At 53.9% G+C, this 27563-nt stretch overlaps 1 protein-coding gene across 1 annotated transcript in view; it reads right to left on the bottom strand.

The window, feature by feature from the left end:
* Positions 1 to 168: 168 nt before the first annotated feature.
* The window catches only part of MAPKBP1 (mitogen-activated protein kinase binding protein 1), a 51901-nt gene continuing 24506 nt past the window's right edge, over positions 169 to 27563 (bottom strand). The window contains exons 4-31 of the mRNA XM_060147955.1: positions 16776 to 16838; positions 16494 to 16551; positions 15585 to 15755; positions 15067 to 15204; positions 14630 to 14812; positions 13902 to 14062; positions 12931 to 13120; positions 12209 to 12355; positions 11820 to 11995; positions 10946 to 11037; positions 10554 to 10679; positions 10103 to 10173; positions 9810 to 9931; positions 9463 to 9538; positions 9241 to 9352; positions 9004 to 9067; positions 8612 to 8746; positions 8268 to 8404; positions 8008 to 8063; positions 6713 to 6949; positions 6076 to 6242; positions 5700 to 5845; positions 5381 to 5578; positions 5146 to 5230; positions 4566 to 4849; positions 3747 to 4343; positions 3222 to 3307; positions 169 to 2603 (exon numbers count right to left, since the gene is read on the bottom strand). Of these exons, the coding sequence (XP_060003938.1) occupies positions 2376 to 2603; positions 3222 to 3307; positions 3747 to 4343; positions 4566 to 4849; positions 5146 to 5230; positions 5381 to 5578; positions 5700 to 5845; positions 6076 to 6242; positions 6713 to 6949; positions 8008 to 8063; positions 8268 to 8404; positions 8612 to 8746; positions 9004 to 9067; positions 9241 to 9352; positions 9463 to 9538; positions 9810 to 9931; positions 10103 to 10173; positions 10554 to 10679; positions 10946 to 11037; positions 11820 to 11995; positions 12209 to 12355; positions 12931 to 13120; positions 13902 to 14062; positions 14630 to 14812; positions 15067 to 15204; positions 15585 to 15755; positions 16494 to 16551; positions 16776 to 16838 (4306 nt within the window). The 3' untranslated portion in view covers positions 169 to 2375. The remainder of the gene's footprint in view (positions 2604 to 3221; positions 3308 to 3746; positions 4344 to 4565; positions 4850 to 5145; positions 5231 to 5380; positions 5579 to 5699; positions 5846 to 6075; positions 6243 to 6712; positions 6950 to 8007; positions 8064 to 8267; positions 8405 to 8611; positions 8747 to 9003; positions 9068 to 9240; positions 9353 to 9462; positions 9539 to 9809; positions 9932 to 10102; positions 10174 to 10553; positions 10680 to 10945; positions 11038 to 11819; positions 11996 to 12208; positions 12356 to 12930; positions 13121 to 13901; positions 14063 to 14629; positions 14813 to 15066; positions 15205 to 15584; positions 15756 to 16493; positions 16552 to 16775; positions 16839 to 27563) is intronic.

The raw sequence follows: 27563 nt of genomic DNA, 5'->3' as shown, positions 1-27563 counted from the left end.
GCCCGGGCTCCCAGCCCTCCCCCACGCCTCGTCCTCCCCCACACTGCAGCTGAAGTCCGCAGCTTCCAACTGCCCACCCCCATACACCCCCAGGCGACCACAGATTTTGTATCCACTCGGCGAGAAGCCGCGCCTCCTCTCGCCTGCCCCACTCGCTGGCAACTCAGGTTTAGCAAATGATTGTGTTTATTGACGAGTTCATACATCAGTACAAACGGACATGTTAAAAACAGTCTCTGCCCTGTGAGACCTGGGGAGGAGGGAAGCGCCATGGCCTGGACAAAGTATAAAAGTTATAAATAAGGGGCTTTCAAAACCGGGTCAGGGCAGATCTGAACGGGGGCGGCAGTCGCCGGTGGCCTCAGACATGCAGAAGGGGGCGGGCGCCGGCCACGAGACCCCCCACCCGCACGCTGGGCTGGGGGTAGGGGAAGGGCGGCCACCTTCTCACAAACCTTGGCAGCAGTGTAGCGCCTTTTCCTCATGAGGGACAGACTGGCTGAGGGTGGCCAAGAACCCACCTCAGAGGGCCAGGCCTGAACCCCATTTGCGGTGGACTGCGGCTGGTGTGCGGGTTAGGGGTACGGTGGGAGTGGATTTCTAACTCTGACAAGGGCAGCTGCAGCCCTCCCGGGGCCCACTCTCAGCTGTGAGAGTTCTTGGGCCAGGATTTCTTTGCACGTTGGCCAAGCAGGTGGTGGTAGTAGAGAAGAGTGAGGGGGAAATAGGTTTCACCTGTTCAGGTGACTGATGCAAACAGAGCTGCACACCCTTCAGAATCTAATTTCTTGCTAAGCCTCCACCTACAGAGCCAGCAGAGCCCATAAAGAAATGGACTTCTGTGGCCTGGAGCTGTGGTAGAGCTGCCCTGACTTACCTGAGGCAGAGGAAGCAGTAGGGCCTAGAGACACATGTTCTTCACCCCAACTCTTCAACAACTGCTTCACTACTTGGTCCTACTCTACTTGCCCACTGTGCCCTAGCTCCTTCCCCTCACCCCTAAAACTGCCCTTATAATTCTAATCTATCCCCTGACCTCTGCCACTTACCTGTCCCACCTGCCACCTTTCCAGTGTGTCTCTTGGCCCCTGCTGCAGTCCCATGTGCCTCCCTCTCTTCAACCTCCAGTACCCAGTACCCCTGGGTGCCAGCACTGCCTTCGAGGCCATCTCACATCAGCTAGACTGTGGACACTAAGAATCCAGATTTCAGGCTTAGTGTGTTCCTTCCCTTTTCATGTTCTGTGATAAGAGCCAGGTTGGTGAAGCTAGAGTGGGATGTGAGAGAAAACCAGGTACCCATCAGCCAGCCAAGTGCCCTACCAATGAACACTCAATGTGTGTGTGTGTGTGTGTGTATGTGTGTGTGTATGTGTGTGTGTATGTGTATGTTTAGATTTCACCTGTGGCCAAGGTCCTTAGAAGGTGGGCCAGCGCCCTGTAAACTATGAGGGAAGTTCCAACACAGACTTCTGACTGAGCATCACTCAGGATGCAGGGAGAAGGTGGCCTCGGCTCCAGGAGCCTACTGGGGACCAGGGCTGGAGGACAGGGAAGGCCAAGGGGCTGAGGGAAGGAGGCCAGGGCTTCATGTTTGCCCAGCAGAGGGCTTTACTGTCCTGCAGCAACGTCCCACAGCTGGCTCCACAGTTCCGGCCAGGAGAGAGGGGGCACAGGAAGAGATGTGCTAGGGCTCTCTTGGAGGGGGAACGGGAGTGGAATGTGGCGGCTCGGGCCTTGATATCAACTCAAGCCTCCTGATGGCTGGGAGTGCTCCAGAGGGCCAGAGGGCTCTGCCTTTCTGAACTGCCAGCAAGTGGGGAAAACAACCCCTGCTCTGGCAGCCAGGGGAGTGCAGCTGGTATTGGATTGGGCGGGGGGCGGGGGGGGGGGGACGGGGGGGGGAGTGGAGGTAGAGGTGAAGCTCCGTTGTTGGCTAAAGGGCATGGATACCAGATCACCTCTCACCTCTACCCCCACTGAATACCCTGTGTGTGCTCCACCCCAGGGAGCTGATCCCTGCAGTAATTTCAAATGGCTTCTCAGAAGGGAGGGCCAGCCTTTCCCGATTTCCCCCAGATGAGGAAGGCTGCCCTCCTACTCCTCACAGCACCAAGATGACAAAGGCCCAAGACCTACCCCTGCGTGAGCCACTGGAGGGGCTGTGGAGGCAGGAGTTCCAAGAAAGTGAGGCAACAGTCAGGGAAATAAATTAATAAATACAGGGACCCCATGAGGAACAGCTGGGAAAGCTGCTTCCCCTCTGTGCACTGATCCCTGCTATCCACTCCAAGCAACACCACAGGTTTTGGTGAGTGGAGGAGGGGCTGCAGTTTGGAATCGAGGGAGCATTCACTTGGGACAGGCTTCTGGAACTCAGAGTCTGCGTTCCATGCGCCGCTCCACGGCTCGAAGCAGCAGCTCTGAGTATTGCTCCAGCAGGGCCTGTGTCTGCTCGGCGCCCGCGGTCCCAGGGCTCCCGCCTGGGCTGGACAACACGGCCCCGGCCAGGGCCTCTAGCTCCTGCCGCACGGAGGAGAAGGTGTTTCTGAGGAGCTGGGTGATGCGACTTTGCTCTGCTGAGGGTGTCTTGCAGCTGGCCACCTGCAACAGGACCCCGGAAGTGAGGGGGAGGAACAGTGGAAGGGACTGTCAATGGATATAGAAAAGGGAGGGGCCCTGCCAGTGTCCAGCCTGCCCCAAAGAAGGGACTGCATGCCCTGCTAGGTGTGGCTGCGAGTTGCACACTCCAAGACCAGCAAGTATGACCCGAGGCTAGGGGACGGAGGCAGACCCTGGGGGTGACTGTCAGGTCTGGCACCATCTACATCTTGTTAGCAACTCCTCTTTCAAATCTTGGCCCCTGCTGGACTGTCCCCTATGTTTAGGGTGGCCAAGTCAGTTCTGAATATGAAAAGGGATACTATTAATAATTATACTTGGACAACAGGCACAGGCTGCATGGTCCTAAGCAAACTAAGACATGTGGGCTCTCTACACCTCACCCTCCTGTCTGAGGATGTCTCCAGCTGTTAGCCAGAAATGACCCATACGTGCTCAGTTCACGAGGCCTGGCCTGGCTTCTAACCCACTCACCTACTCAGAATGTTCCTAGTTGCTCCACCCACCCATCGGTGGAAGAGCCTTATCATTATGTTCCAGATACTCAGCTAGCACTCCTGACCTGCTCTGTCTTCCCGCCGGGGGGTACCCAACACGTACCAAGTGGTAGAGCTGCACGGCCTGGCGCACACTGCCCTGTAGCTCTGCCACAAGCTGTTCGCACTGCTCCAGGCTCACGGCTGGTTCTGGGAGGGACAGACAGCTCAGTAAGACCCAGCAAAGCTGCTCCCTCAGGCCTCCCCACCCAGGGGTCACTCAGAGGAAGAGAGGCCTACCCCCACCCCACCCAGCATCGCACGCCCTCAGTCCCTTCCTCTTGCCTCCTTCCTTCCCGACACCCTCCCAACACCACCCAGGAAACAAGGTCCAGAGGAAAGGGCCAGCTCCAGCTCCAGTCCCAGGGGCCAGAAGGCACTGAAGGGGCAAGTGGGTCACAGGGAGATCATGAAGGTCGGCAGGAGTGTCTCACCATCAGGGGTGTGACTTAATGGACCGAAACAGGAGCAGACAGGACGAAATACGCCAGAGGCTGGTTGCACAGAAATGGGATGGAGCCAGAGACTGGCCAACAGACAGGGGAGAGAGAGGACGGGGCAGGAGATGAGAGCTGGGAGCTGTGCACACCTGAGTCCCGGCTCTGGGCTGCCCCCGGCCTGGTGCGTTCCACAGGGCTGGGAGCCTTCTCAGGGGGTGGGGACTGCAGGCTCTCAGGGCCTCGGAGGAGGATGCTGACCGGCAGCTGCTGGGCACGGGGACTGTTGGGCCCAGGCTGAGCCTGGCCCTCGGTCCTAGGCTTGGGAGTGGCACCCTCCCCCAAACAGGCCCGTCTCTCAGATGTACTGTGAGCCTTCGCTAGGCCCACTGGGGGGCCAGGCTGTTCTGCCTCACCAGGGGCCTGGCCCTTGGTAGCAGGTGAGAATGTGGCCAGGGTAGGGCGATCAGGCAGTGGCTTTGGGATATCCAGGACCAGGTGAGCCCGGCTGGGCAGGGCCAGCTTGCTGAGTGGCGAGACTCGGATGGGGGCAGGAGCTTGAGGTTCGGCAGCCAGGCCCAGGTTCTCCCCAACAGAGATGCTGCGGGATATCTTGGCCATGGAACTGGTGGTGGGGTTCCGGTAGGAGTGGGGCTGAGACAGACGGCTGTCAGCTTGGGGCAGGGAGCACAGGCGCCCCTGGGCCTCCATCTCCTGTAAGAGCAACGGGCCTGGTGGAGGGGCCTCATCTGCAGGGGAGACAGAGACATACACAGGTCAGGTGGTGAGGACGGCGTCCCGGGTGCTAAGGCTCAACTCTCCAGGAGCTGCTGTGCCCTGCACATACCCACTAAGGGGCTCCCACTGGCAAGCACAGTGACACATCAGGGCCACGTGAGGCCACCTTCCTCTAGCACGCCCACGGGCTCCACGCTCCCCACACCTAGAGCTGAGCCCCCCAGGCTCCTCACCCTGTGGGACCAGACTCTGCACCGACTGGGCTTTCTGGAGTCCACCTGAGGCGCTGGCTGTGGCCACTCTCTTGGGGGCCCAGCTACTGTCCCGGTTGAGACGGCGTCGTGGCAACAGCACAGGGGCTGCCTGCTGGGGGCCAGGGTTCCCGAGGGAAGGCCCCGCCTCCGGGGGTGCTCCTGGAGGATTGGCACCACTGCCTCTCAGCTGCTCGCCAGAAGCCTGCGGCACCTGGGCTGGCCTCGATGTCATTGCCAGGCTTGAGGAAGACGGGGATGGTTCCCTAGGGAGGAAATGTGGAAGAAGGCCCAGAGGAGGCTCAGGGCTCCTCCCTGCCAAGACGGGGAGAAGCTCTCACAGCACTAACGAGGCACTAGGAGAGAAGGGTGGGCACAAAGCCAGCCAGGACAGCTGTCCCAAAACTTGGAGTGCACAATGCTGCTGGGCATGGAAGACAGAGCCTTGGAGAGAAGAGGGCTGCAGGCTGCCCCAGGCGCAGGGCTGACCCTATTGGGAGCACTGCGAGGTTAGGAGAGCTAGAGCTCCTTGTAGGAAAGTGAGCTGCTGTGGGGACAGTACCTGAGTCCGGGGCTCTGCACTTGCAACAGGAATCGTGAGGAGATGCTCCGAGACTCTGTCCGCTCTGGTACCCGGACTGGGCCCCCTGCCAGGGTGACAGAAATCAGGGACTGAAGCAAGCTCTTGCCCAGACTCTGCCTCCCCTAGAAGGCAGCCCCTGGGCATGGCCTGCCCTTGGACCCTCAGCGGGGCAAGGGGAAAGAAGGGTAGATTGCGGTGACCAATGTGACCACACCTGGAGCAGCCCCATTGGCCAGAGTCTCAAAGTGCTGTTTCAGAAACTGCTCCTGGTCCGGGGTATGGGGGCTGCCTTCCTGCACCCCGTAGGGGCCAGTGCCTCCCTCCTCTTCCTCCTCTTCCTCATCACCCTCGGCTGGCTCTTCAAGGTCTGAGGAAATGCCATCCACACTCAGGGGCTCCGTGCTCTCGGAGTCTGGATGTGGGGGAGGGGGAGAGAAGCATCACGCTGCAACCCTCAGTCGCCAGAGCCTCCACGCCCACCTCAGTCCACTGACCCACGTGGTCCCGGCCCTCCCTCAGGGCTGCAGCCTCACCTTCATTGGGATGCTCAGGGCTGGAAAGGCGACTGCTGCTGAAGTCCACGGAGCAGGCACTGTCAGGGCTGTGCTTCTCTGAGCCCCTGCTGCTGGCGTACACTCTTCCCAGGCTCCCTCGGGCTGGTGCCTGCACCTGGAACTCACTGCCAGAAAGGCCAAGAGGGGAAAGAGGAGGCAGTGAGCAATGGTGAGCAGCAGCCCCATTGGACCCCTGCCTTCCTTCTGCCCCACCCGTGAGCAGGACTGGGGATGAGGCAGTGGTGGGCAAGCCCTGAGTGCCTGGGGCCAGCCCCCTACCCAAATACAGAACCCTCGGAGGGAAGGGAAGAAGAGGCGGGTGGTGCATGGCCCCAGAAGTCTGCAGGACCCTTGCCTGGTATCCAGGGTGGGGCTGTCACTCGGCTCCGGGTAGACAATACCGTCTTCGATGGGTGCAGGCTCCAGTTCTTGGGCAAAGACCCCTTCATCTTGGGACAACAATCGGATAATGTGGGGGCAGGAACAGGGTTGGGAAGCCTGAGGCCGGGGGCGCTTTTCATTCTGGAAACACACAAAGGGAAACACACATTCTGGAAACATCACTGGGGTTGCTGACGTGAGTGAGGGTCTGGGAGAGGAGGTGGAGGTGGGCAAGGATCCAGGGGGCACCAATTCTGGGGGAAGCTCCGACTCTGAGGACAGACACCGAAAAGCCAGGCTGGGTTCCAACTAGTGTTCTTGAGCTTCTGGAAGAACTACATTAGCACTCTGGGCTGCCAACCTCCAGCCACCACTTCATATCATGAGCCCTCCAAGGAACAGCCCAGGACAAAGGCTACCCTTTGCTTCTGCACCCCCAGCACCGTACCGCACAGCCTAGCCAGCCCCACCTGACTTTGCAGCTCAGGTTACCCATGTCCCACAGAGGCAGAGCAAGCATAGCTGGACCAATGCTCAGGCCCCAGCTGCCGGCACAAGGCTGGCTAAAGCTGCTTGGAGATCTCTAGTTCGCTGGGAGAAAGCGGGCTCACCTGGCTAGCATGTGAGGTCTCAGGGGCCTGCCGACCATGCTTCCCAGGACCTGAAGGGCTCACAGCCGGAGAGTCCTGGCTAGGGCCCCGAGGAGTTGGGGCCAGCGCCTCCAGCTGCCGCAGGTCCAGCATGGAGCGAACACTCAGCTCCACGCCTGGCTGAGCCCAGCGCCCCCTTCTTCTGGGTCCTTGGTTGGCTGCAGGAGCTGGATCCAGGAACTCCTCTGTCTCCTGTGCCTGGTGCGGGGAGGGGGTAGGAGAGGAATAACAGTAACAATCACACAACAGTCTTAGCAAACACTCACACGTCACCTACTGTGTGCCAGGCACTTTACACGTATTAGTTCATTTAATCCTCACAACCACCTTATGAAGGAGGTACTGCCATTCGCCTCACACGTACAGATGGGAAAACTGAAGCACAGAGGCCTTAAGTAACTTGTCCAAGTCCCAGAGACAGTCTGCCTGCAGGTTACAGCTCAGGTAGTCTGGCTCCAGAGTTCAGGCTCTCAGCTTCACTCTCTGTCCTGTCCTAGAGGACCTTCTGGTCTTCGTCCTCACCGGTGTCATGGACACCTCAGAGCTGGGAGTCTCTAAGAGGCCCCCACTCTGAGGACAGCCCCAAGTCCATTCACAGCACCAAGGACAAACCAGTGGCCCCAGCCTGAGACACATGGCCTGGTCAGAAGGCACCAGACACCGCACCACCATCATCCCATGAAACTGCTGCTGACAATGAAAGGTGCTGGAGCTTGAAACCCTGACGAGGGACAAGGGAAGGCTGGGCAGTCTCTGCAAGCCTTCATCCTCCTCCCGGCCACCCTGAAGTTGCCCCTCAGCTACTGGTCCTCTTAAGGCCTTTTCCCTCTAACTCTTCTGGAAGTTCTGAGCTTCTCTCTTCACCTGGGTCTTCGGAACTACAGTTTCTCCAGATTTCAGTTCTTTGGCCCTTTGACTTCCTTGCAATTTCCTTGTAACCATTCGGCTTAGACCCCTTTTCTACTCCCCACCTCAACATGTTCTTTGTTTACTCCCAGGCCCCCAGGAGGCTGAACAAGCAGAGTACTTCCCCTAGTGGTGACTAATCCTTGCAGGCCACAGGGAGGAAATACTGGACTTCATCACCCCTCACCTGGAACCAGCCCAGAGGCTCGAGCTCCCCTTCCTTGGACACAAGGGGTGGAGCACGTGGGCAGACCCCATGCCCAAATGCCTCCCCAGGTACAGAGAGCCCTGCTTTCACCGTCCTTCACTTCTGGTAACCTTGCAAGGACATTTTAACGACGGTGACTCACCCGACTCATCTCCCAGTGGGACAGGCTTCGGGGCAGGGCCGCGCTGGGCACCGAGGCTAGACAGAGACCGGCAGTCAGAGAGAGTTTCGCGCCCACCCACCGTGCAGCGCTGGCCCCACAGCAGCCCACGCCCTACGAGGCTACGACAAAGCTCCAGTTTCCTCAGCTCACACTGCTCTCACCCCCGCAGCCCCCAAAAGGGCACATCTAGCCACTGCACCAACTGGCGCCTGTCTGGCCCACATCAGACTTCCACAGACCTGGCTCTTTCTTGGTACCCTTGGCAAGGATGGGCAGAGCTGGAAGTTCTTCTTCTTCAGTGCCCTCGTCTTCTCCCTCCTTGTCACTGTCTGATGAGAGAGCTAGTCCAGGAGACAGCATCGATGGGGCCTCGTGCCTGAGTCCAAGACAAGGAAGGTCAGGGGGAGGGGAGACTCAATAGGGGAAGAGGCCAACATCCTGGGCGTTCGTGTGAGAAACAGGTATTGGGAGATACAGAGTTTCTGAATGGCCGGTCCAGAGCAAGGAGGAGGAGCCGTGCCACCACAGCGAGCAGTCTGGATGCCCACCCACCGCTTGTTCATCCCCCACACTCTGTTCTCACCGGTTGGGCCCAGCAGCCCTTTGGGGAGAGGACGGTCCTTGCTGCTTGCCCCCCCGCTGGTGCTGCCGCATTTCGGCCAGACGCTGCCTCATGCCGATGGTCATCTCAGAGCTCAGGCGCCACACAAATATGCAGCTGGGGGAGGGCCACAGAGGTGGGTGAGGGAGGGGTAGGTAGGTAAGTCTCTGTGGGTGGTGACACCGCTAGTACCCCTTTCTCCACAGGCTGGCAAGGAGACCAGAGCCACCCTCCAGTGCCAGGTCAGGCCCAGCCAATATCCCTGTTCAGCCCTACTTCCCAAGACATCACTGAGTCGAAGAGAGGGGAGGGACAGGGTGTGTTTGTGGCACAGAGGAAGAATCTATGTCTCAGGGAAGCTGGCTTCTGCTCACCTGTCCCCTGACACAGAGATGAGATGTTTGCAGTCGTTACTAAATTTCATGCCAGTGACAATCTCTGTGAAGAACAAAGAATACGGCCTATGAGCCCCCCTGAAGTCCCAGCCAAGTGTCTGTCCCAACACACAGGGAGTTAGCTAGAGGGGAGGGACAGACAGTTCTGCTGGGACCCAGGAAACTAAAGGAAGAAAGAGGAAAGTTCCAGGGGGAGAGTATCAGGGCTACACTCACCTGAGTGGCCAAACATGGTAGCCACACACTCGCCTGAGGAGAAGTCAAAAATGGAAAGGTTCTTGTCGGAACAGCTGGTAGCAATGTAGATCCCTGAGGGGTCTGTCTGCACCTGAGGAGTGGGACATACAGCTGGGCGAGGACAGGAAGCACCAGTCCCTCTCCACCCAGCACCCCGTTCTCCCGTTCTCTAGCCCAACACCCATCCTACTGGGCCCTTACCTTAATCAGAGTGCCATCCTCACCCTGCGACCCTTTAAACAGCTTCTTCTGCTTCCCGCTGCTGATGTTAAATATCCTGTGGAGAAACACACTCATTCACATGAGGAGGTCACGGTCACTTGGGTGGCAGCAAAGCCAGCATTCACCCGCAGCTCTGTTCTCTCTGGAAGCCACTCCCCAACACCAAAGGGGCTACCACCTCTTGGGTGAGGCAAAGTGCTCATTCTGTAGGCTCAAGGGGGCACAAAGTCCTGGACAAAAAGATAGACACAGGGCTGAGCTGCCTAGAGCTGACCCCCTCGGGCATGAAGGAATGTGGTCAGGTGGTCTGAGAAAGGGATGCCCACCGAATATTTCGATCCTGGCAGCCGATGGCTGTGTACTTCCAGCTGGGCTCCACATCCATGTCATAGAGGGTCGTCTTCCGTACCACGTGGTGTGTCCGTGTAAACTGTACTCCATCTCCAGACTGCAGGGGTGGAGCATGAGGGCAGACCCCACGCCCAAATGCCTCACCAGACCCAGAGAGCCTTGCTTTTGCCACCCTTCACCTCTCGTAACCTCAGGTAGGGGAATCGTAGCGACCCCACGCCCCACCCACAAACCCATTGCCCCATTCAGGGACACCCAGTAACCTCACCTTCTGTGCAGTGCGGAAGTAGATGCTCTTGTCTGCTCCACAGCTTATCATGCGGACTTGCCCATCGCTGGCTATGGAGGAAGGGGGCCTAGCTATTCCCACTGCTCTCACCACAAGCAGGCCAGCCTTCCCTCTGCTTCCCTCCCCATATTCCCTCCATGGAGCTACTCTATAAGGCTGAGACAACCAATTAAATCAGGATGTTCCCTCCAAACCTAGGCCTTCCTTTCCCCCCATGCTCAGCCAACCTGGTTGCTCAGGGTCCCCTGGACTAAGAGTCTATATTCCACCTGTCTTCCCATCCAGCCCCGGGCCGGCCAGCTGCTGTCCCACATGCCACTGTGACGGGCATACCCTTCTCACGGAGGCAGGACGCAGGTGGCAGTGGGGGGGGGCAGGGGAGATATCGGTAGTGGGCAGAAGAATGTATTTCAATTGCCCTGCCCCCTACCTGCAAACTTGACAGCTGTGATGGAGGATGAGTGCTCGTCCAACGTCTGCTGTAGGCTGTACTCCCGTCCAGCATCCAACACATGGATCAGCCGGTCCCGGCTTGCTGATGCTAGGAGCTTCAGACCTGGGATTGGAAGAACTCCATCAGCCCACGAGTGCCCAGAGCAGGCCCCTATCTGGGTCCAGCAAAAAGGAACTGAGCCCCATATCCCTAAGCCAAGAGAACCACAGAGAAGGGATAGAGCTGTCCTCCTCTAAACCTGCAATGACACCAAATGAGTCAAAGGATTCTCAGTCCCACATCCAACAGCCAGGATAGAGGTAAGTGGCACTGGCAGGATTGGAGGAGCCCTGTGCCATTCTGGGCTGGGTACCAGGCATCCACTTTACCTGTGTCTGGCTTAGAGTACTCCAGGCATAGAATTTCTGAGTCATGGGCATCCACCTTCAGCATCTCATTTAGGGACTGTAGTTCATGCACCCTGCAAAGATGAGGAGAGGAGGGAGGGGGTCACTGCCAGGCTGCAGGAGGAGAGACTCACTCTGCTTCCTCTGCTACGTCCTCTCCCCTGACCTTTTTGAAAGCTTATTTTTTATTTTTGAACTTTCAGGTTAGAGAAAAGTTACAATGAGTACAGAGGGCTTCCATATTTCCCTTACCCAGCTTTCCCTAACGTTAACGCCTTACGTAACAACAGTCCGGTTGCCAGAACCAGGAAACTTACGTTGGTATAATACTATGAACGTAAAGGCTTTATTTGAATTTCACCAGTTTCGCCACATCCTTTTTCTGGATCCAGGATCCTACCCAGAGCCCAAACTGCACTGAGTTGTTATTTCTCTTCAGTCTCCAGTTCAAAGACTGGAGTCTTCAGTCTTTGCTTACCTTTCATAACCTCGACACTTTGGAAGAGCACTGATGCTCTGTCATACGTACCTCAATTTGAGTTGGTCTGTCGTTTTCTCATGACAGGACTGAGTTTTCTGCATTTTTGGCAAGAATACCACAGAAAAAAATGCTATGTCCTTCTTAGTGCACCATTATGGGCTTTGTGATGTTGATATGAGGATGTTAAGCCTGATTACTTGATTAGGATGGTTTCTGCTGGGCTTCTTCACTATAATTATCCTTCTTCCCTTGTATATGAATATCTTTTCCCCAATCTTTTAGAGCCAAACTTTTCAAAAGCTCTATCCCTGGGGACTAACTCCCCCAGCCCAGACCATGAGAGGCAGGCAGTACCCATTCCAGACCTGGCATTACCTGAGTGTGCCCACACGGTCCCCTGAAGCGAGATGCTGTCCGTTGGGGCTGATACACACAGAGCGAATGCCCACTCGGGGATCCATCAGGGACCCATCAGCTTTGTCTCCCCCGGGCAGCTCAGTGTCCAGCAGGGCCTGAGTGTTCCCATCCACATAGATGATCTTAATGAGGTCCTAGTGGAGCAGGTCAGGAGAAGTGGATAAGGCAGGCCTGACCCAGTACAGAAGCAAGGGGAGAGGAACGCTGGACAAGACAAAGCCTTGGGTCGCAGGGGCCGGCCAAATAAGAGCCGGAAGATCAGGGTCTGGGGACCCAGTTCCCGAGAAGGCGGTGTGAAGGCGAAGGGACGTGGGTGCTAGGCATGGAGTGGGGGCCCCATGGCTCACATTGCTGAGGATGTTTCGGTGCAGGGTGGAGCCATGCACCCCAGAGCTCTCTGTGTTCCACAGGCGGATAGTGTTGTCAGAAGAACAGGTGATAAAGGAACTGGGGGGCAGGCAGGCCTGGTTACTGTCCTTCACTTCGGGGTAGACCTGAAGGGGCAGAGGGAACAAAGTCAGAGCTCCAATTAGGGAGCAGTCCCTCGCCTGCCCACGGAGATGGAAGGGAATGACATTAGGAGCTGATGCTGGCCAAGGCTTAGCCCACTCTCTGTCCTATGGTAAGCAAGCCGTAACTATTAGATCCTCTTCAGATCACTGCGGGAAAGTACATTAACCAAGCATCTCCCATGTACCAGGAACTCTTCTATGTTTCCCACTCACATTATTTCACTTAATGCTTAAAACAATTAGATGAATCAGGTACATCATTTCACCACGGAGGAAATGAGGCTCAGTCAAGTTCAGTAACTCATCCGAGATCACCCAGCCCAGGACAAGGCAAAGCTAAGGATGGACGGGGACACATTGGAAGAAGCCTGAGACATATAAGCACGAAAATTCAAGCTCAACCCTCAGGACCCATCTGAAGGTATGTGGACACACAGGGATGTTGCTGGAGAAGTGAGGAGGCAGCGGGAACATAACGTTCTACCTGGGGATCCCCACTTTCTGTCCTCACAGTGGTGTCCCGGCAAACCGGGTCAGTCTCGAGTCAGCCCACCTACCTCCACACTCCAGACGCAGGAGGAATGATACAGAGCCGAGTACACCTTGCCCACTTTCTTGGGGTCCCTCACGTCCCAAACGTAAATGCTGTGGTCGTTGTATACACAAGACAGCCACTGATTAGTAGGATCAAAGGTCAAGGCAATGGTGTCTGGATACCTGGCATTCGCCACTCCAGAGAAGAGGCGACTGTAGGGAAGAGGACAGAGCAAACTGGTGAGTGAGGAGCTGACGAAATGAGGGATTGAGGGGAATGAAAACAGAAGCCCACCCACAAAGGAAGGAGCAGAGCACGGCAGCCCTCTCCAGACCCGCAGGTTTGGAAGCAGCTGCTTGAGAGGAAAAAGCTGCCTCTGACAGCTCTCAGCTCGGAGCTGATCCAGCACTAGCTGCTGGGCCATGGTGCTCTCCTGATGAACACAAACGAGGTCACAGAACACCAACGTGAGACAAGGTCTAACTCTGTGGTCATGACAGAGTGAAACAAAAACAAGACCACTCTGTAGCGGTGTCTGAGACAGATAAAAACAAGATCACTGTACAAACCACAAAAATGACCAAACATCACCGTTTTCCATCTTTCAGGACTGACTGCAACTTCTTTACCAATTACAGCTTTAGCTCCATACCTTTCCTTCCACCTTTCAAATAAAATTAAAGGTCCAATTGTAGAACTGCCCCCACTTCCTCACAGCACCCAACCAGAGCAAAACTTCAGTCCCTGGAACCAATCCTAAAATCATCTAACACAAGCCCAAATCTGACACTAAGCCCCTCCTAACGCCTACATACTGAGACACTCCACGGTCCCCCACAGTGCGCCGTGTACCAATAAAGCCACATTTGTGTGTGTGCAGAGATGTTCCTGTAATCTTTGGGGGTATCGATACACCCTTCATCTTACACGGGCAAGGAAGGCTGGGTGCGGAGTAAGGTTCTGAAATGGAGGCAGGGGGCCCACACAGCTCACCTGGCCTCTGTGACACTGGCTATGTCTGTCCCCAGGGCATGGGGCCGGGGCAGGGTGCTGAGGAAGTGCAGGTTAGAGGGGTTGAAGAGGCGCACAGTGCCATCAGCGCAGCCACAGAAGATGTAGTCCTGGCTCACAGAGATGCAGTAGGCCACGGTGGTCTGCAGGCAGAGGGGCTCAAGTCAGCATGGCCACCCGCTCAACCCCTCCTCAACAGTCACCTGCCAAGAGGAGACACCAGCCAAGGCAGGGGGCGAGGGGAAAGCAGCCCAGCTGCTCTGGCCCGAGCCCCTCAGCTGTTATCTAGAGATGCCCCGCCCTCCAGCAGCTGGCGGCAGAGGGCTCACAGCCACGTGCAGATGGGGGATGGGAGTCTGGGAGCCTTCTAAGGCACTAGAGGTTTTGGCAAAGAGGACAAAATAGGAAAAGCCCAGCAAAGAGAAAGGAACAGCATGAGAAAGAGAGGAGAGTCTAGCACCACTTACTGTGAAGCTGTCTGTGTTCTGAGCAGAAGAGGAAAGCAGGGAAAGAAAGACAGAAAGAGCAGGGAGGAGGCAGTTACACAGATCTGCTTGGGCTGGAACTGGGCCAAGCTCCGGCTCCCTCAAGCCTCTTCCTCCTGGGGTCCCCTCTTGCATGCAGGGCCCAGCCCCTGTACGGACAGTCCTCCCCTGAGCTGAGACGCGGGCAGCCCCACCCACCCCACCCACTGGGACAGAGGTACTTACTCTCAGCTCCACCCACTTATCCAAGAGCCTCCGATCACTGAACTCGCACAGCAGCCCTGAGGACGTGATGCAGAAGGTGCTGTCCGCCTTCCTGCCTCGGCCACAGGCCACGTCGGTGAACAGGTTGTTCCGCAGCTCCCCCAGCAGCCCAGAGCGGCCCAGCAGGGGCACGGTGGCATTCACCTGTGGAGATGCGACACTGTTGCCCACCCATCGCCCTGGGGCGCCCTGGAAACCAAGCCCTGGGGAGAGAGAGGGAGGAGGCGCAGCAAGGCTCCCTTGCCCTCTGAGACTACCCCTCGGCCCAGACAGCATCTGGCTCATCCAGAACTTCTGGATGGCTGTTGAGAAAGCAGAGGGGCCCAAGGGGAGCAGTCTCCTGGGGTGGGCTGAGTAGACCCTGGCCCTGGGGGCTACTTCCAGCCTGAGCACCTCACCTTTGAGGTCTTACTGTCATCAAGGTACCAGAATTTGATGTGCCGGTTGCCAGCAGTGACAAAGTAGCTACAATCTTCAGAGAAGGACACCGCAGTGACCCGACTGGACACCTTATTGGAGGCCACCACAATGTTTTTCTGGAAGGAAAGCCAAAGGAAGAATCGAAGTTCTGCCTCTTGGAGCTAAGATGAAAGAGGCTCAGAGGATGAAGGAGGGTTAGATAGGATTTGTACTTTAAAAAATGTTTCTTTCCAGGATTTACTGGTCAGAAAAGGAGGGGAGGAAGGAGAATCCTTTTCCAGAGGAGTTGAAGAGATTCATTGCCTCTGGAGGTCCTCGGAGGCACAAAGCTAGCCTCTTTCTACCAACACGCTTGGCTACACAGTTGCTTTTTTCTGCTTCAGGTCATTTTCTAGAATAAAACTGAGATCAGCAGGGTGGAATGAAGGGGTTCAGGTCCCCAACTGGCCCTTGGACCCCCATGAGGCTGCGAGGCCGGCCCACCCGGCCCACTCACCTTCCAGGCCCAGACGTTGACGATCATGTCATGTTGGTAGCCCACAGAGACAATGTACTTGGCACTAGGGGAGAAGGCCACACAAGCCACGCCATACTTATGCTCCTGCAGCTCCGCCACCTGGCTATGCTCGGCCACGTCCCAAACCCGCACGGCAGGCATGTGCCCACTCTGCAGGGAGGCAAGAACTGGAAGTGAGGGCCAGAGGCACACAGCCTCCCCTAGCCTTTCAGGGTGGGGCCTACCTCTCCAGCTACTGGGCACAGTCTCTCTAATGAGCCCCCGGCCCAAAGCAGAGTGCTACACAGGGCAAAGGTGTAGAGGAAACATGATAAATATCTCAGGACAACAACGATTATCTGAGAGAAAACACCCCCAGATTTGGTTCAGTATCTCCGGGTGAGGGTCTGCGCCTCTGTGTTTGTTCAAAGCTCCTAGAGGGATCCTGATGGGCAGCCAGGGTTGAGAACCACCACCACCCACGCCTATGCCTCCCTGTAAGAGACTGCGAAGGGAGAGGTGTCCCTCATGCGCCCAGCAGGGGGCCACCAGGCACAAGGAATATCTTACGGCAGTGGTTTTCAAAGTGTGCTTCCCAAACCAGCAAGAATCAGCATGATCTGGGAACTTGCTAGAAATGCAAATTTTGGGGTCCCCCCCCAAAACCTATAGAACCAGAAACTCTGGGAGCAGGCCCAGCAATGTGCACTTTAACAAGCCCTCCAGCTGATTCTGATGCCCACTAAGGCTTCAGCACCACTGGTTGAAGGTGCAGCCAAAACCGGGATTTGGCATCCGTTCAGGCAGCCAGAGCGGCGGCAGCCCTAACCAGGCCCAGGACTGTAGCTCTCTGCTGAGGCCAGGCCACCCACCCTCTTCAGAGTACTGCGACCCCCCTTCGACACTCACCTCTCCTGTGACCAAGTACTTGCCATCAGGGGAGAAGGCAAGGGCAGTGATGGTCTTCCTGCAAGAAATGAGGCAGGCTCAAAGAGGCACTGGCAGCCCTGCCTAAGCCCGGCTCCCTCACAGTCCCCTCAAAAGGCAAGACCGGCAGACACCAACGGCACGTGTGACATTTCCCTAGCTGGCCCTGGGGCCCAGTCTCAGTCCCCAGAGCCACAGAGACCTCAGACAGTGCCCTTCTCACAGACTCCGGGAGATGCCCCCTGAGGGCCCAGACCCATTTACCTGGAACTGTTGAGGATGTGGTGCTGTTTGTGTTTCCGGGGATTGAACAGCACGACCACACACCTGGGGAGATGAGTGAGACAAGTGACTTCAGCACCAAACCACAGCTCCCCCAGGAGCTCCAGGCCCCCAGGCCAGGGAGCTGGGGAGAGCCAGCTCAAGGGGGTTCCACTTGCCACTGAGGGCAACTGACCGCTTTCTTCTGGCAATTTGCTCTTCCCACTTCCTTTCCCACCCATAAGGGCCCATCTCTGCAGCCTCATGAGGGTGAAAGGGCTCTCTGCAAGTCTAGCCCCACCAGGTCCCTAGGCACCAGCGCCATCTCTGCCGCAAAGGGCAGCAGGGACCCAGGCCTTCCCACGATCCTTGCACAGCCCAGAAAGGGGGGCAGGAGGGAAGAACTCACGTGATTTGGGCAAAGCAGGCCACAGGTATACATACAGCCAGTGCGACATGGAGCCACACGTGTGTCAAGTATTTGAGCTCCAAGGAGTGAGGCCTCTCACGTGTGTGCCCACCTGTGTACTTGGCAGGAGCCAACCCCTCCCCAGCTCCCCCACACACCCTCTACGCGTCAGGTGATGGAGCGGGCGGGAGGCAGGGGACCAGAACCGCTAGGAGGCTCGGTATGACTAGCGGGAGGGGCAGAGAGAGCCTGAGAGGGCCTGGGGAAGCCCAGCCCCAAGAATCCCTGGCCCCGAGGAACCTGAGACGGACCCTCCAGACTGCCAGAAGACAATGGGAGAAGGCTGGGAGCACCCTCTGCAGCCAGAAGGTGAGTCTGGATGGGATCAGGCTCAGACTGACTTTCCAGAGGCAGCTCCAGAGGGGAGGCCAGGTGGTAGGACTTGGGGGCAAGAAGCGGGAAGCTATGGACAGCAGTGTTCTCCCTCAGGCTCCCTGGCTATCAGCATGCCCAGGGGCCCACAGCCCTTCTGCCTCATCGCTTCATCAGAACTGTAACTAGCTGACAGGAGCAAACGTGGAGCCTGCTACACCAGGTAAGGGGATGGGGAGAGAAGGATGAGAGGGCTACGTCCTCCAGACTCAGCCTGGTTTAGTGCGAAGGCACCGCAGACCCCACATCTGAAACCCAACGCTTGCCAGAAACTTGAAACGAAGGCAGGTACAAGCCGCTAGTGAGGGCTCAGCATCTCAGGCTCAATAAACCACTTCCATATGCAAACGCCACAGGTAATCACTGGGGACACTGGGATCTCGGAGGGACACCAGCTCTGCCCAGAACTGCCAGGCTGATGGACAGCCTTGGAATCCCTGAGTCACATCATCTTTTCCTCTAGTCCCCTCCCCCAAATCCCTCCTCACTGTTTTCTTTCTTCTTCTCTCTCCTTCTCCTAATCTTTGTTTCCTTCCTCCTTCTCTCTTTATACCAACTTCCAGTCTCCCACTTCCCTTCTAGAATGCCACGTCAGGAGGGTTTTTAAAAATATGACCCAAATCAGATGGCTTTGGAAACTCTGTGCCCCATCACTCTCCCTCCCCCATCCCAAAACACACACACACAAGCACACTTGTCCAGCTTCTGTGAGGGGCAGTCCAGGATACAGGGGGCCTACTTCCTCTAAAACAGCTAAGATTCATAAAATCTTAGAGTCGGAAGGAAGGATGGAAGGAATTAAACGCACTATGCTAGGTGACTTTAAAGATCACCTGGTCCAACCCTCCAAAATTTTGAGGTGAGGAAACCTAGGCTCCTATAAAGAGCAGAGCCAGGACTCGTAGCTCTTCCAGCGTCCAGGCCTCTTTACATCAAACACGCGCAACTCTGATCTGTGTCACCCCTTGCTGAACATCCCTGGGGAGCTTCTAAGACCCAACCCCTTAAGTACCATGAAGGCCCTGGGTGGTGTGGCCCCTGCCCACCCTCCAGCCTCACCCTGCACCATGCTCCAACCACATCCTTTCACTCCCTTTAGCTTGCTATGCTCCTCTGACTCCAGGCTTTTGCTAGAGCACCTTCCCTTGTCTAGAGCATTCTTCTCTCCCTTTTCCAACTAGTTAACACATAGTTCTCTTTCAGATCTCAGGTCAGATGGCCTCAGTATATGCTCTCACAACACAGTTGTATCAATCTTTTGTGACATTTACCACAACTGCAATTTTACAATTTTTTAATTTTAAAATGTATTTTATTGAAGTGTACTTGATTTACAGTGTTGTGTTTAATTTCTGTTGTACAGTAAAATGACTCATTATACATATATATACATTCTCTTTCATATTCTTTTCCATTATGGTTTATCACAGGATGTTGAATATAGTTCCCTGTGCTATACAGTAGGATATTTATTGTTGCTTGCCTCCTCCACCAGACTGCGTCTTCCATGAGGGTGGGAACTGTGCCTGGTTTTGCTCACTGTTTTGTCTCCTGTGCCTAGCAGAGTCTGGCCCATCACAGTTGTTCAAGAACCGTTTATTGAATGGATGAATGCCTCCCTTGGTCCACTAGCTTGGTCTACTTGGGTATCCGTAGGCCCAGCTCTCCTCCCTACTGCATGCCCCACCTGTCTTCTATGGAAGGTGGCACCGAGGATCTCCAAATCCTCAGAGGCAGTGTGGGACAGTGGGGACACTGTGAGCTTTTGAGTCAGAGACCAGGGTTTGAGTCCTTGTTCTGCCATGTACAACTTTGTGACCCTGGGTAAGTCACAAGCCTATTTCATTATCTGTTAAAAAGGAGCCACTAGGATCAAGCTCTCAGGACTTCTGTGAAGATCAAATAATTTTTTTTGGACACAGAGTGGGAGCCAAACAAACGGCAAATCTTACTATTACTCCCCCTGGAGCATGGACAGGAAGCCAAAAGGGACTCCTGGCAGTGAGGAACAAGGTGCTCAGGGACTGTGTCAGGTTTTTCCTTCAGAAAAACGGAGGTGAGTCCTGTTAGGATCTGAGTAATGGTAAAAACTCTAAAGGAGGCTTCCTTTAAAGTTCTGGGAAGGCAGCCAAGGAAGGAGAGCTGGGTTAAGCCTGGGGAAAGAAAATATCTACGTCTTCATCCACTTAGGAGATGATAAGCTTGGAAGGTAGCAAGGAAGGGATGGGGGAAATGCTGAGGGAGAAACTACCTCAAGTGACTAGGACAGCAGCACAGAAGCACAGAAAGAGAATGGAAGTGACACCTCCTGGCTAAGTTAAAAAGCACCACGCGCGAGTTTCAAGGAACTCTAAGCACGAAGGCCTTCACTTCCTTTTATAACCGGTCTACTGCTCTTCACACAGTGGGCCCAATAATAAGAGTTACCATTTAACCAGCACTTTCTGTGTAGCAGGCACTCTGCTAAGCACCTTAGAGGTCTGGTCTTAGCTAATCCTTACCACAAGCTTGTGACTGCTGGTACAATCAGCCCCACTTCAACGTGGAGAAACGAGTTCAGAGGTCTTATTCAAGGCCCCTCAGCTAAAGCAAAAGAGAGTCAGGATTCCAGAAGCTGTGCTCTCAGAAAAGCAGAGTGGAGTGAGTGGGAGAAAGGAGAGAAAACTGAAGCTGAAAAGGAGAGACAAACACAGAAAGCACACTGACCTAACGCACAGAGCACCAGGGCAGGAGCCTCTGAGAAGAGGCAGAGAAGACTGGGGCGCTTGGAGGGAAAAAGGATTCTGGCTACAGAATCTTTGGAAATCATAACAGGGCACATGAAAATTATAGCAGTTATAGTTCAAAGTTCATAGCTCTAGATATTTAGATTTTAATATTTTATTCAGTGTGTGAAAAATGATAACCCCCAGGCCTGCCACCATCACGCAAAGCCCACCAGGTTTTCGGGAGAGCTGACGTTTTCTTGCTATCTGTGCCGCCCGGCTAAGGCGGTCCTCTGCAGGCTCATCCTCTCTGGTGATGGCCTCCAGTCTGAATGGTGCTGGGTTACCTAGCTTTCGGATCAGCTCCAGATAAACCACAGCAGAGGGGTTCAGCTCAGAGCTGATCTGACTTGAAATGAACTGATGCAGATGCCGACAGCCACATTCCAAATCCAGAAAAAGTAGGTGATGAGGGCTCCTTTAAACCCGAAGCAGCATGGTGGCCTTTCAAGGGCGGCTGAGAACACTCCCCAAGTCACCGCACATAAATTCTGAGTCTTGCTGGGCCATAGCATCCTCTGTTTCCTGTCTCCCCTAGGTTGGACTCCATGGCGGAAGAAGGAGGGAGAGCAGCACGTGTGTGTAAAAAGACAATGCAGACAGAGGATGACTAGCTATGAGGCAACCTCTCCCTTCTCTAACACCTCCCAACCCCCACCCCCCAGTGTAGCCTGGAAATTCTCATGTGTGTCATGGGAGAGTTAAGCAGAGGAGGGAAACACACACAGGTAGGGCAAGCTGAAATTTTTACTTCTAATTATTCAAATTTGGAAACCTTCCAACACAGAGAAAGAGGAAAAAAGAGACCAACCCTCGGTCACAGCTCCACTTGTGAGGATAATAACGCAGATGGTGAAGGCAGAACTTGGCAAAGACCTCCAAGGTCCCCCTGTGCCCAGCTTGCTGAGGTCCTCCCAAGAGAAGAGACCTCAAAAACACTGATGTGGGGCTTCCCTGGTGGCGCAGTGATTGAGAGTCCGCCTGCCAATGCAGGGGACACGGATTCGTGCCCCGGTCTGGGAAGATCCCACATGCCGCGGAGCAGCTGGGCCCGTGAGCCATGGCCGCTGAGCCTGTGCGTCCGGAGCCTGTGCTCCGCAACGGGAGAGGTCACAACAGTGAGAGGCCCGCGTACCGCAAAAAAAAAAAAAAAAAGCACTGATGTGGGAGCCTCCTCAGTCTTCTCTAACCTTTGAGCAAGTTTCTCAGTCTGCTAGGGAGGGAAGGGTGGGGTGTAGTTTGCACCAATCTTTGGCCCTTGGTCTCCACACCCCTTGACCCTGGCCAGCACAGCAGGCAGTCACTGGCACGTGCCCTTGCAGCAGTACTGGCTGCAATCCTCCATATGATAGGGCTGGGCTGGCCCAACCGGCTGAGTCCCATAATTCAGAACCCCAGGGTACAGGCACAGGGAGTCTGCTCACTCTCATAGGGAAGCAGTGAGGCCTCAATCCCTCAGGGCCTCAGCCCGGGAGTCATGTGGTGGAGCAACCGTACCAGGTGCTGGGCCCACTGCCCAGGAACTTCTCTGAACCAGGAAAGGCCAAGCCCTCGATAGCCCCCGTCCCTGGACAGGTCCAGGCCTGCTGCCATCACCAAGAGCCCAGCATTCCCACAGGATCCACCTCCTATGACTCTCCATCCTCCAGAAGGCAGAAACAAATGAACCCTTGGATGAGCAAAGAATGCAGAAACACACACAGGGAGCAGGACACAGAAGGTCTGAGCAGGGACCCTGCACCTTAGAATTTCCTCTTTCAGACCAAGAAAAGTCAGAAGGTGACTCACAGAGGCACACTAAAGGTCCTTCAAGCCTTGCTCATACATCACCCTGTACCCCTACTTAACATTATAACCCCACACCCCCACATTCCCTATCCCCTTTCACTGCTTCTTGCTTATACTTTTTCCAAAGCACACATCAATTTATAATATTCCATATAATTTACTTTTGGGGAGGGAAGACGATCTATATTCATCACTAAGACTGCCAGCTCTGTGACAGTAGTGTTTGTTTATTTTGTTTACTGTTACATCCCAAAGGCCTAGAAAATTGGCACTCAATAAATATTTGTGAATAAATCTTTAAGTCATTAGCTACCAGATCTCAAAGCCCTAACTCCCAAGGAAACTCCTGAGTAGCAGGCCCCACGGCAGGGCAGGTCCACAGTTCTGTCCAACCTTAGACTTCTAGGACTCACTGATGCTCAAGGGCACTGATGATAGAAAGAATAAGAAAACTGGGGTCAGGCAGACCTGTCTGCTAACATACTGTGTGATCTTGGGCATATTCCTTAACTTCTCTGAACCTCAGTTTCCTCATCTATAAAGCAGGAATAATAAATAGTATCTAAGTCTCAGAATTGTTGTGAGAACTGAAAAAAATAATATGCAAAGTAACCAGCAGGGTGCTCCTAGCCATCTTCTTGAAGGGTTCTCTGGGGCACCAATAACAAGGAAAGGGCTAACCAGGGGTTCAGCAGTTGCAACAGGAACCCCAACTACGGTATCCATATAGGACTTGCAGGATACTAGTGACTCTTTAGGGTCCTCCTCCAGGTTGGAATTACAAACTGTCCCTCCCGATTCACTCCCAAAGGGGAAATCTTATAGCTTTAATTATCCTAAGAGATAATGAGTCTAGGACGTTTCCTAGGGCATCCTTGGTTGTGGTCCTCTTCAGGACCCACATGGAACCCAATGCCTTCCAAATAAGTAACCCTCTTAGGCCAGCCCATGAGACCCACTGGCATCTCTGTTTCTGGGATGCTCTATGAGACACACACACCCCTCCCCCCCGTCAAAGGCATGAGAAAAGACTTGGCAGTAATAACCCAGTGAATAATGTGGTCACTGGTGTAGAGCTACCAGTACACCTCTCTCTGTCCAGAGGACTCTAAACATATTCCCTTCTGGGACAACAGGTGGATGTCTGTGAGCTGCAAGACGCACAAGCCAGGTCCAAAAGCAGTGTCTGAGCCCCCTTCCTCTCACTCACTATGGTCTAGCCACCACGGCTGCTGTTTAGCTACTCAAACAAGTGAATTGATTCCTCCTTTCTTTGGGACCTTTGTAGTTGAGGTCTCCTCCACCTGGAAGTACAGATCTTCACACATAGATTCCTCTTTGTCACTCAGACACCAGCTCAAATGCTACCTCCCACTGAGCCCTGACCAGCCAGTTTCCAAGTAGCCCCACCCCACCCCACTCCCAGGTATTCACTTACTCTCCTTTTCCATCACCCCGGTTTATTTCTTCAGAACACTTATCACTGTCTGATATTACCTTGCTCATTTATTTGTTCACATGCTTACTGTCTGCCTGCCCCTCCTTAAACCCCACAGAGGCAATGACACTGTCTTAGTCACTGCTGTGTATATATATTCTGCAGCTGCAACAGTGCCTGGTCCAAAGTATATTTTCAACACGTATCTGCCGAACAAATGAATGACTATATCGATGAACAAGCTGTTTGGGGAAGAACTACAGGGCCCCAGTTTTAGGTGTGAGCTCTGTAGGGAAACCAGGAGAAAAGGCACTGAGGGGACTGGTGCCTGCGAGTAACCCTTGCATGTGATTCACAGCCATCAGGGCACCAAGTCCAAGCATCCTCTTCCCTTAGGTCCACCCGGTCTCTCCACCACTCCACACACTCCCTGGCAACCCCCCACACAGTGTTTACCACAGAGAGGAAGAAGGGAGCTGTATGCTCCTTCAGCTCAGATGTCACTAGAACACAGTCCAGGAGGAGACTCTGTGCTTTCACGTGCAGTCCAAAGCTTTGGAGCTGGATCTCAGCATAAATTCCAATATGCGCGGAGTAAATGGAGGGCCTTCTCAGGAGAGCTGGGTTTCCCCTCCTCCTCCCTGCTTAAACCACCAAGAGGTCTCCTCTTGGCTGCTGCATAGGGCACCTCTCACGCCAGTAGCTGCTCTGCACAGGGGGTCTGCGCTCAGGCCAGGCCCTGCACCCTGGCATTAGGGGTCAAGAGAAACCCATTCTCCAAACTCACTGACTCCACAGTGGCAACAGGGGCTGTGCTGGGCTCTAAAGGCCCTGAACCCTCAACCGAGCCAGCCAGGGAAGGGGCCCAAGTCAATTATGGGTGTTCAACTAAACTGAGTGCCTCAAAGCTATCTGGGGACCAGCTTGGCCTCCTAGGGCAGGGGGCTTAAAATGTGACAGGTGAGGGTGGGCTTCCTGTGGGAAAACAACAGCAAAGGGAGAGCTCTGGAGAAGAAATGCAGGAGGTGCTAAAACTGAGGGGTCTCTACCCAGAGACTTCAACCCACCTCTGCCTGGCACACATCCTTCTCCACCCCACCCTCCCAGAGCTGTTTCATTTCCTTTCAGAAAACTTTGTTTTGGTTTGATATTTGCCTCTAGGCCTCTGGGAGAATTTTCTGAGCTTTGTTTCTCTTCTTGTTTCTAGGATACCTGAACTGCTCCTAGAGCAACAAGCGAAGTAGGAACTAGAGAGTGGGGGATGGGCGGTGGGGTTGGGATCACCAGATAGGAAGAGAAGGGAGACAGAGGGGAGGGAAAGAGCCTGCTTTGCTCACACTGACTTTGGTGGCCCCCAGATACCACAGAAGCACATCAGGGAGCTCTAGCACAGAGCAAAACTAAAACACCCAGAAAAGGGCCATTTGCAAAGAGAGAACTCCAAGTTCTAGGAAATCAAAAGGTCAGGAAGTAGATCAGGGCACTGCCCAGGGCTGGCCCAAGCCAAACACACTCAGGAAACCTACTAGAGGTGACAGCAGGGAAGCTTCCGTACACCACCTGGAAGGATAATGACCCCCAAGGCACAAACGCCAGGCTGGGACATGCCCATAAACAGAAGCACACACCCTTAAAGGCGCCAGGCCTGGGGTCTGGGGCGGATGGGGAAGAGAGGGACCAGGGCTCCACACTCCCCAGAGCAGGGACTCAGCACGCACAGAGCAGCAGCCCAGGCCTTTCCCGCCCATCCCACATCCAGCCCCAGTCCCACCTCCAACAAGAAGGAACCTGGCTTTCCCGGGGCCGAGGCAGACATGAGTGGAATTCCCCGGAGGCAGACTGCACAGGGTATCCAGCAACAGAGATCATTCATCAACTTGCTTCTGGAGGGGGAGAAGGAGGCCAGCTCAGCCTCTTCAGGGTAAAGTCAGTGCAGCTCCCACAGTCCCCTACCACAGATGTCAAATGCCAAAGGGCCACTCAGAAGAGACAGACCCCAGAACCTAGGGGCAGAAGGGTCCCTGGCATAGACTGAGCTGCCCGTAAATTGGCTCTTTTCATTCGAAGAGCAGGTGAACAGCTTAGGGGAAAAGCAGCTTTTAAAAATAAGCAGCAAGACTGGTCTCCCTCCACCTCGTGCCACTTCAGAGTAAGAGCTCTGCAGTCAGACTTCTTGGGTTGGAGTCCCAATACAGACACGTGCTAGCTGTGTGACCTAGAGCAAACTGCTTACCCTCTTTGAATCTTAGTTTCCCTCCTCTAAAATATGGGATGAAAACAGTTCCAACCTCACAGGGTTGCTCTGAGTATTAAATAAAATAATTCCTGTAAAGTGCTTAACAAAGTGCCTGACACAGAAAAGGTTCTTGATAAAGGTAGGGATGATAAAACTAAAAAAAAATCATATATCTGATACAAAAACTACAGGAGTTGCTGTGGAAAATCACACTAGGGAACTCGGCATTCCCAAGTTGATGGTGGGGAAAGAGGCAGAGCAGTGGCCTTCCCATTTTCACTTTCCTGTGCCCAGCAGCAAGGAACAGGGAACCAGAGAGAACAGAGAAAGAGAACCAGAAGCAGGAAAAGCTCCAAGCCTCCAAAAGAAACACTTCTGCAGAAGCTTCAAGCAACTATGGTTGGGGGTTTCTCATCAGTAGGAGCAGAGGAGTGAAAAGGCTGCAAGGGAAAGAAGAACACCAGCGCTGGAACCCCTCCTCTCTTCCATGGCACTGACATCTCTCAACGTGACAAGAGTAGTCAAATGTTCTGAGAAGCATTATCCATAACAGCCAAAAAGTGGAAACAACCCGAATGCCCATCAACTGATTAACAGAAAATGTGGTATATCCATACAATGGAATGTTACTCGGCCATAAAAAGGAATGAAGTACTGATACCCAGTACGACATGTATGAACCTTGAAAACACTATGCTAAGTGAAAAAAGCCACTCACAAAAAATATGATTCCATTTATATAAAATGTTCAGAACAGGCAAATATATAGAGACAGAAAATAGATTAGTGGCTGCCTAAAAGCTGGGAGCCTTGGGGGGAAATAGAGAGTGACTGTTAATGGGTGTGGGGTTTCCTTTTGGGGTGATGAAAATGTTCTAAAATTGATTGTAGTGATGGCTGCACAACTCTGTGGATACACTAAAAACCACTGAATTGCACATATTACAATATTGCTTCTTTTTTTTTTATGTTTTGGATTTTGGGCCATGAGGCACGTGGGATCCTAGCTCCCCGACCAGGGATCAAACCCGTACCCCTTGCATTGGTAGGCAAAGTCTTAACCAATGGACCACCAGGGAAGTCCCTGAATTGTACATATTAAATGGGTGAATTGCGTGGTATGCGACTTACATCTCAATAAAGCTGTTTTTAAAAACAACTAAAAGGTAGATATTAAAGATACTGAAGATGGTGTTGGGAGCTGTGTGCATATATTACACAATGGAATGTTACATAGCCATTAAAAAGAATGAAGTAATGCCATTTGCAGCAATATGGATGGACCTAAAGATTATTATACTAAGTGAAGTAAGTCAGACAGAGAAAGACAAATATCATATGACATGACTTATACATGGAACCTAAAAAACGATACAAATGAACTTGTTTATAAAGCAGAAACAGACTCACAGACTTAGAAAACCAATTTACGGTTACCAAAGGGGAAAAGTGGGGGAGGGATAGATTAGGAGGTTGGGATTAACATACGCACACTACTATACATAAAATAGATAATCAACGAGGACCTACTGTATAGCACAGGGAACTCTACTCAATACACTGTAATAACTTATATGGGGAAAGAAACTGAAAAAGAATAGATATATATATAACTAAACCACTTTGCTATACACCTGAAACTAACACAACATTGTAAATCGACTATATTCCAGTATAAAATATTTTTTTTTAATTTAAAAAATAAAATAAAAATAAAAATGAC

This window comes from Lagenorhynchus albirostris, chromosome 1 (assembly GCF_949774975.1).
Source record: "Lagenorhynchus albirostris chromosome 1, mLagAlb1.1, whole genome shotgun sequence".
NCBI classification, from domain to species: Eukaryota; Metazoa; Chordata; class Mammalia; order Artiodactyla; family Delphinidae; genus Lagenorhynchus; species Lagenorhynchus albirostris.
The sequence above is the reverse complement of the archived record's forward strand: the minus strand, read 5'-3'. Positions and strand labels throughout refer to the sequence as shown.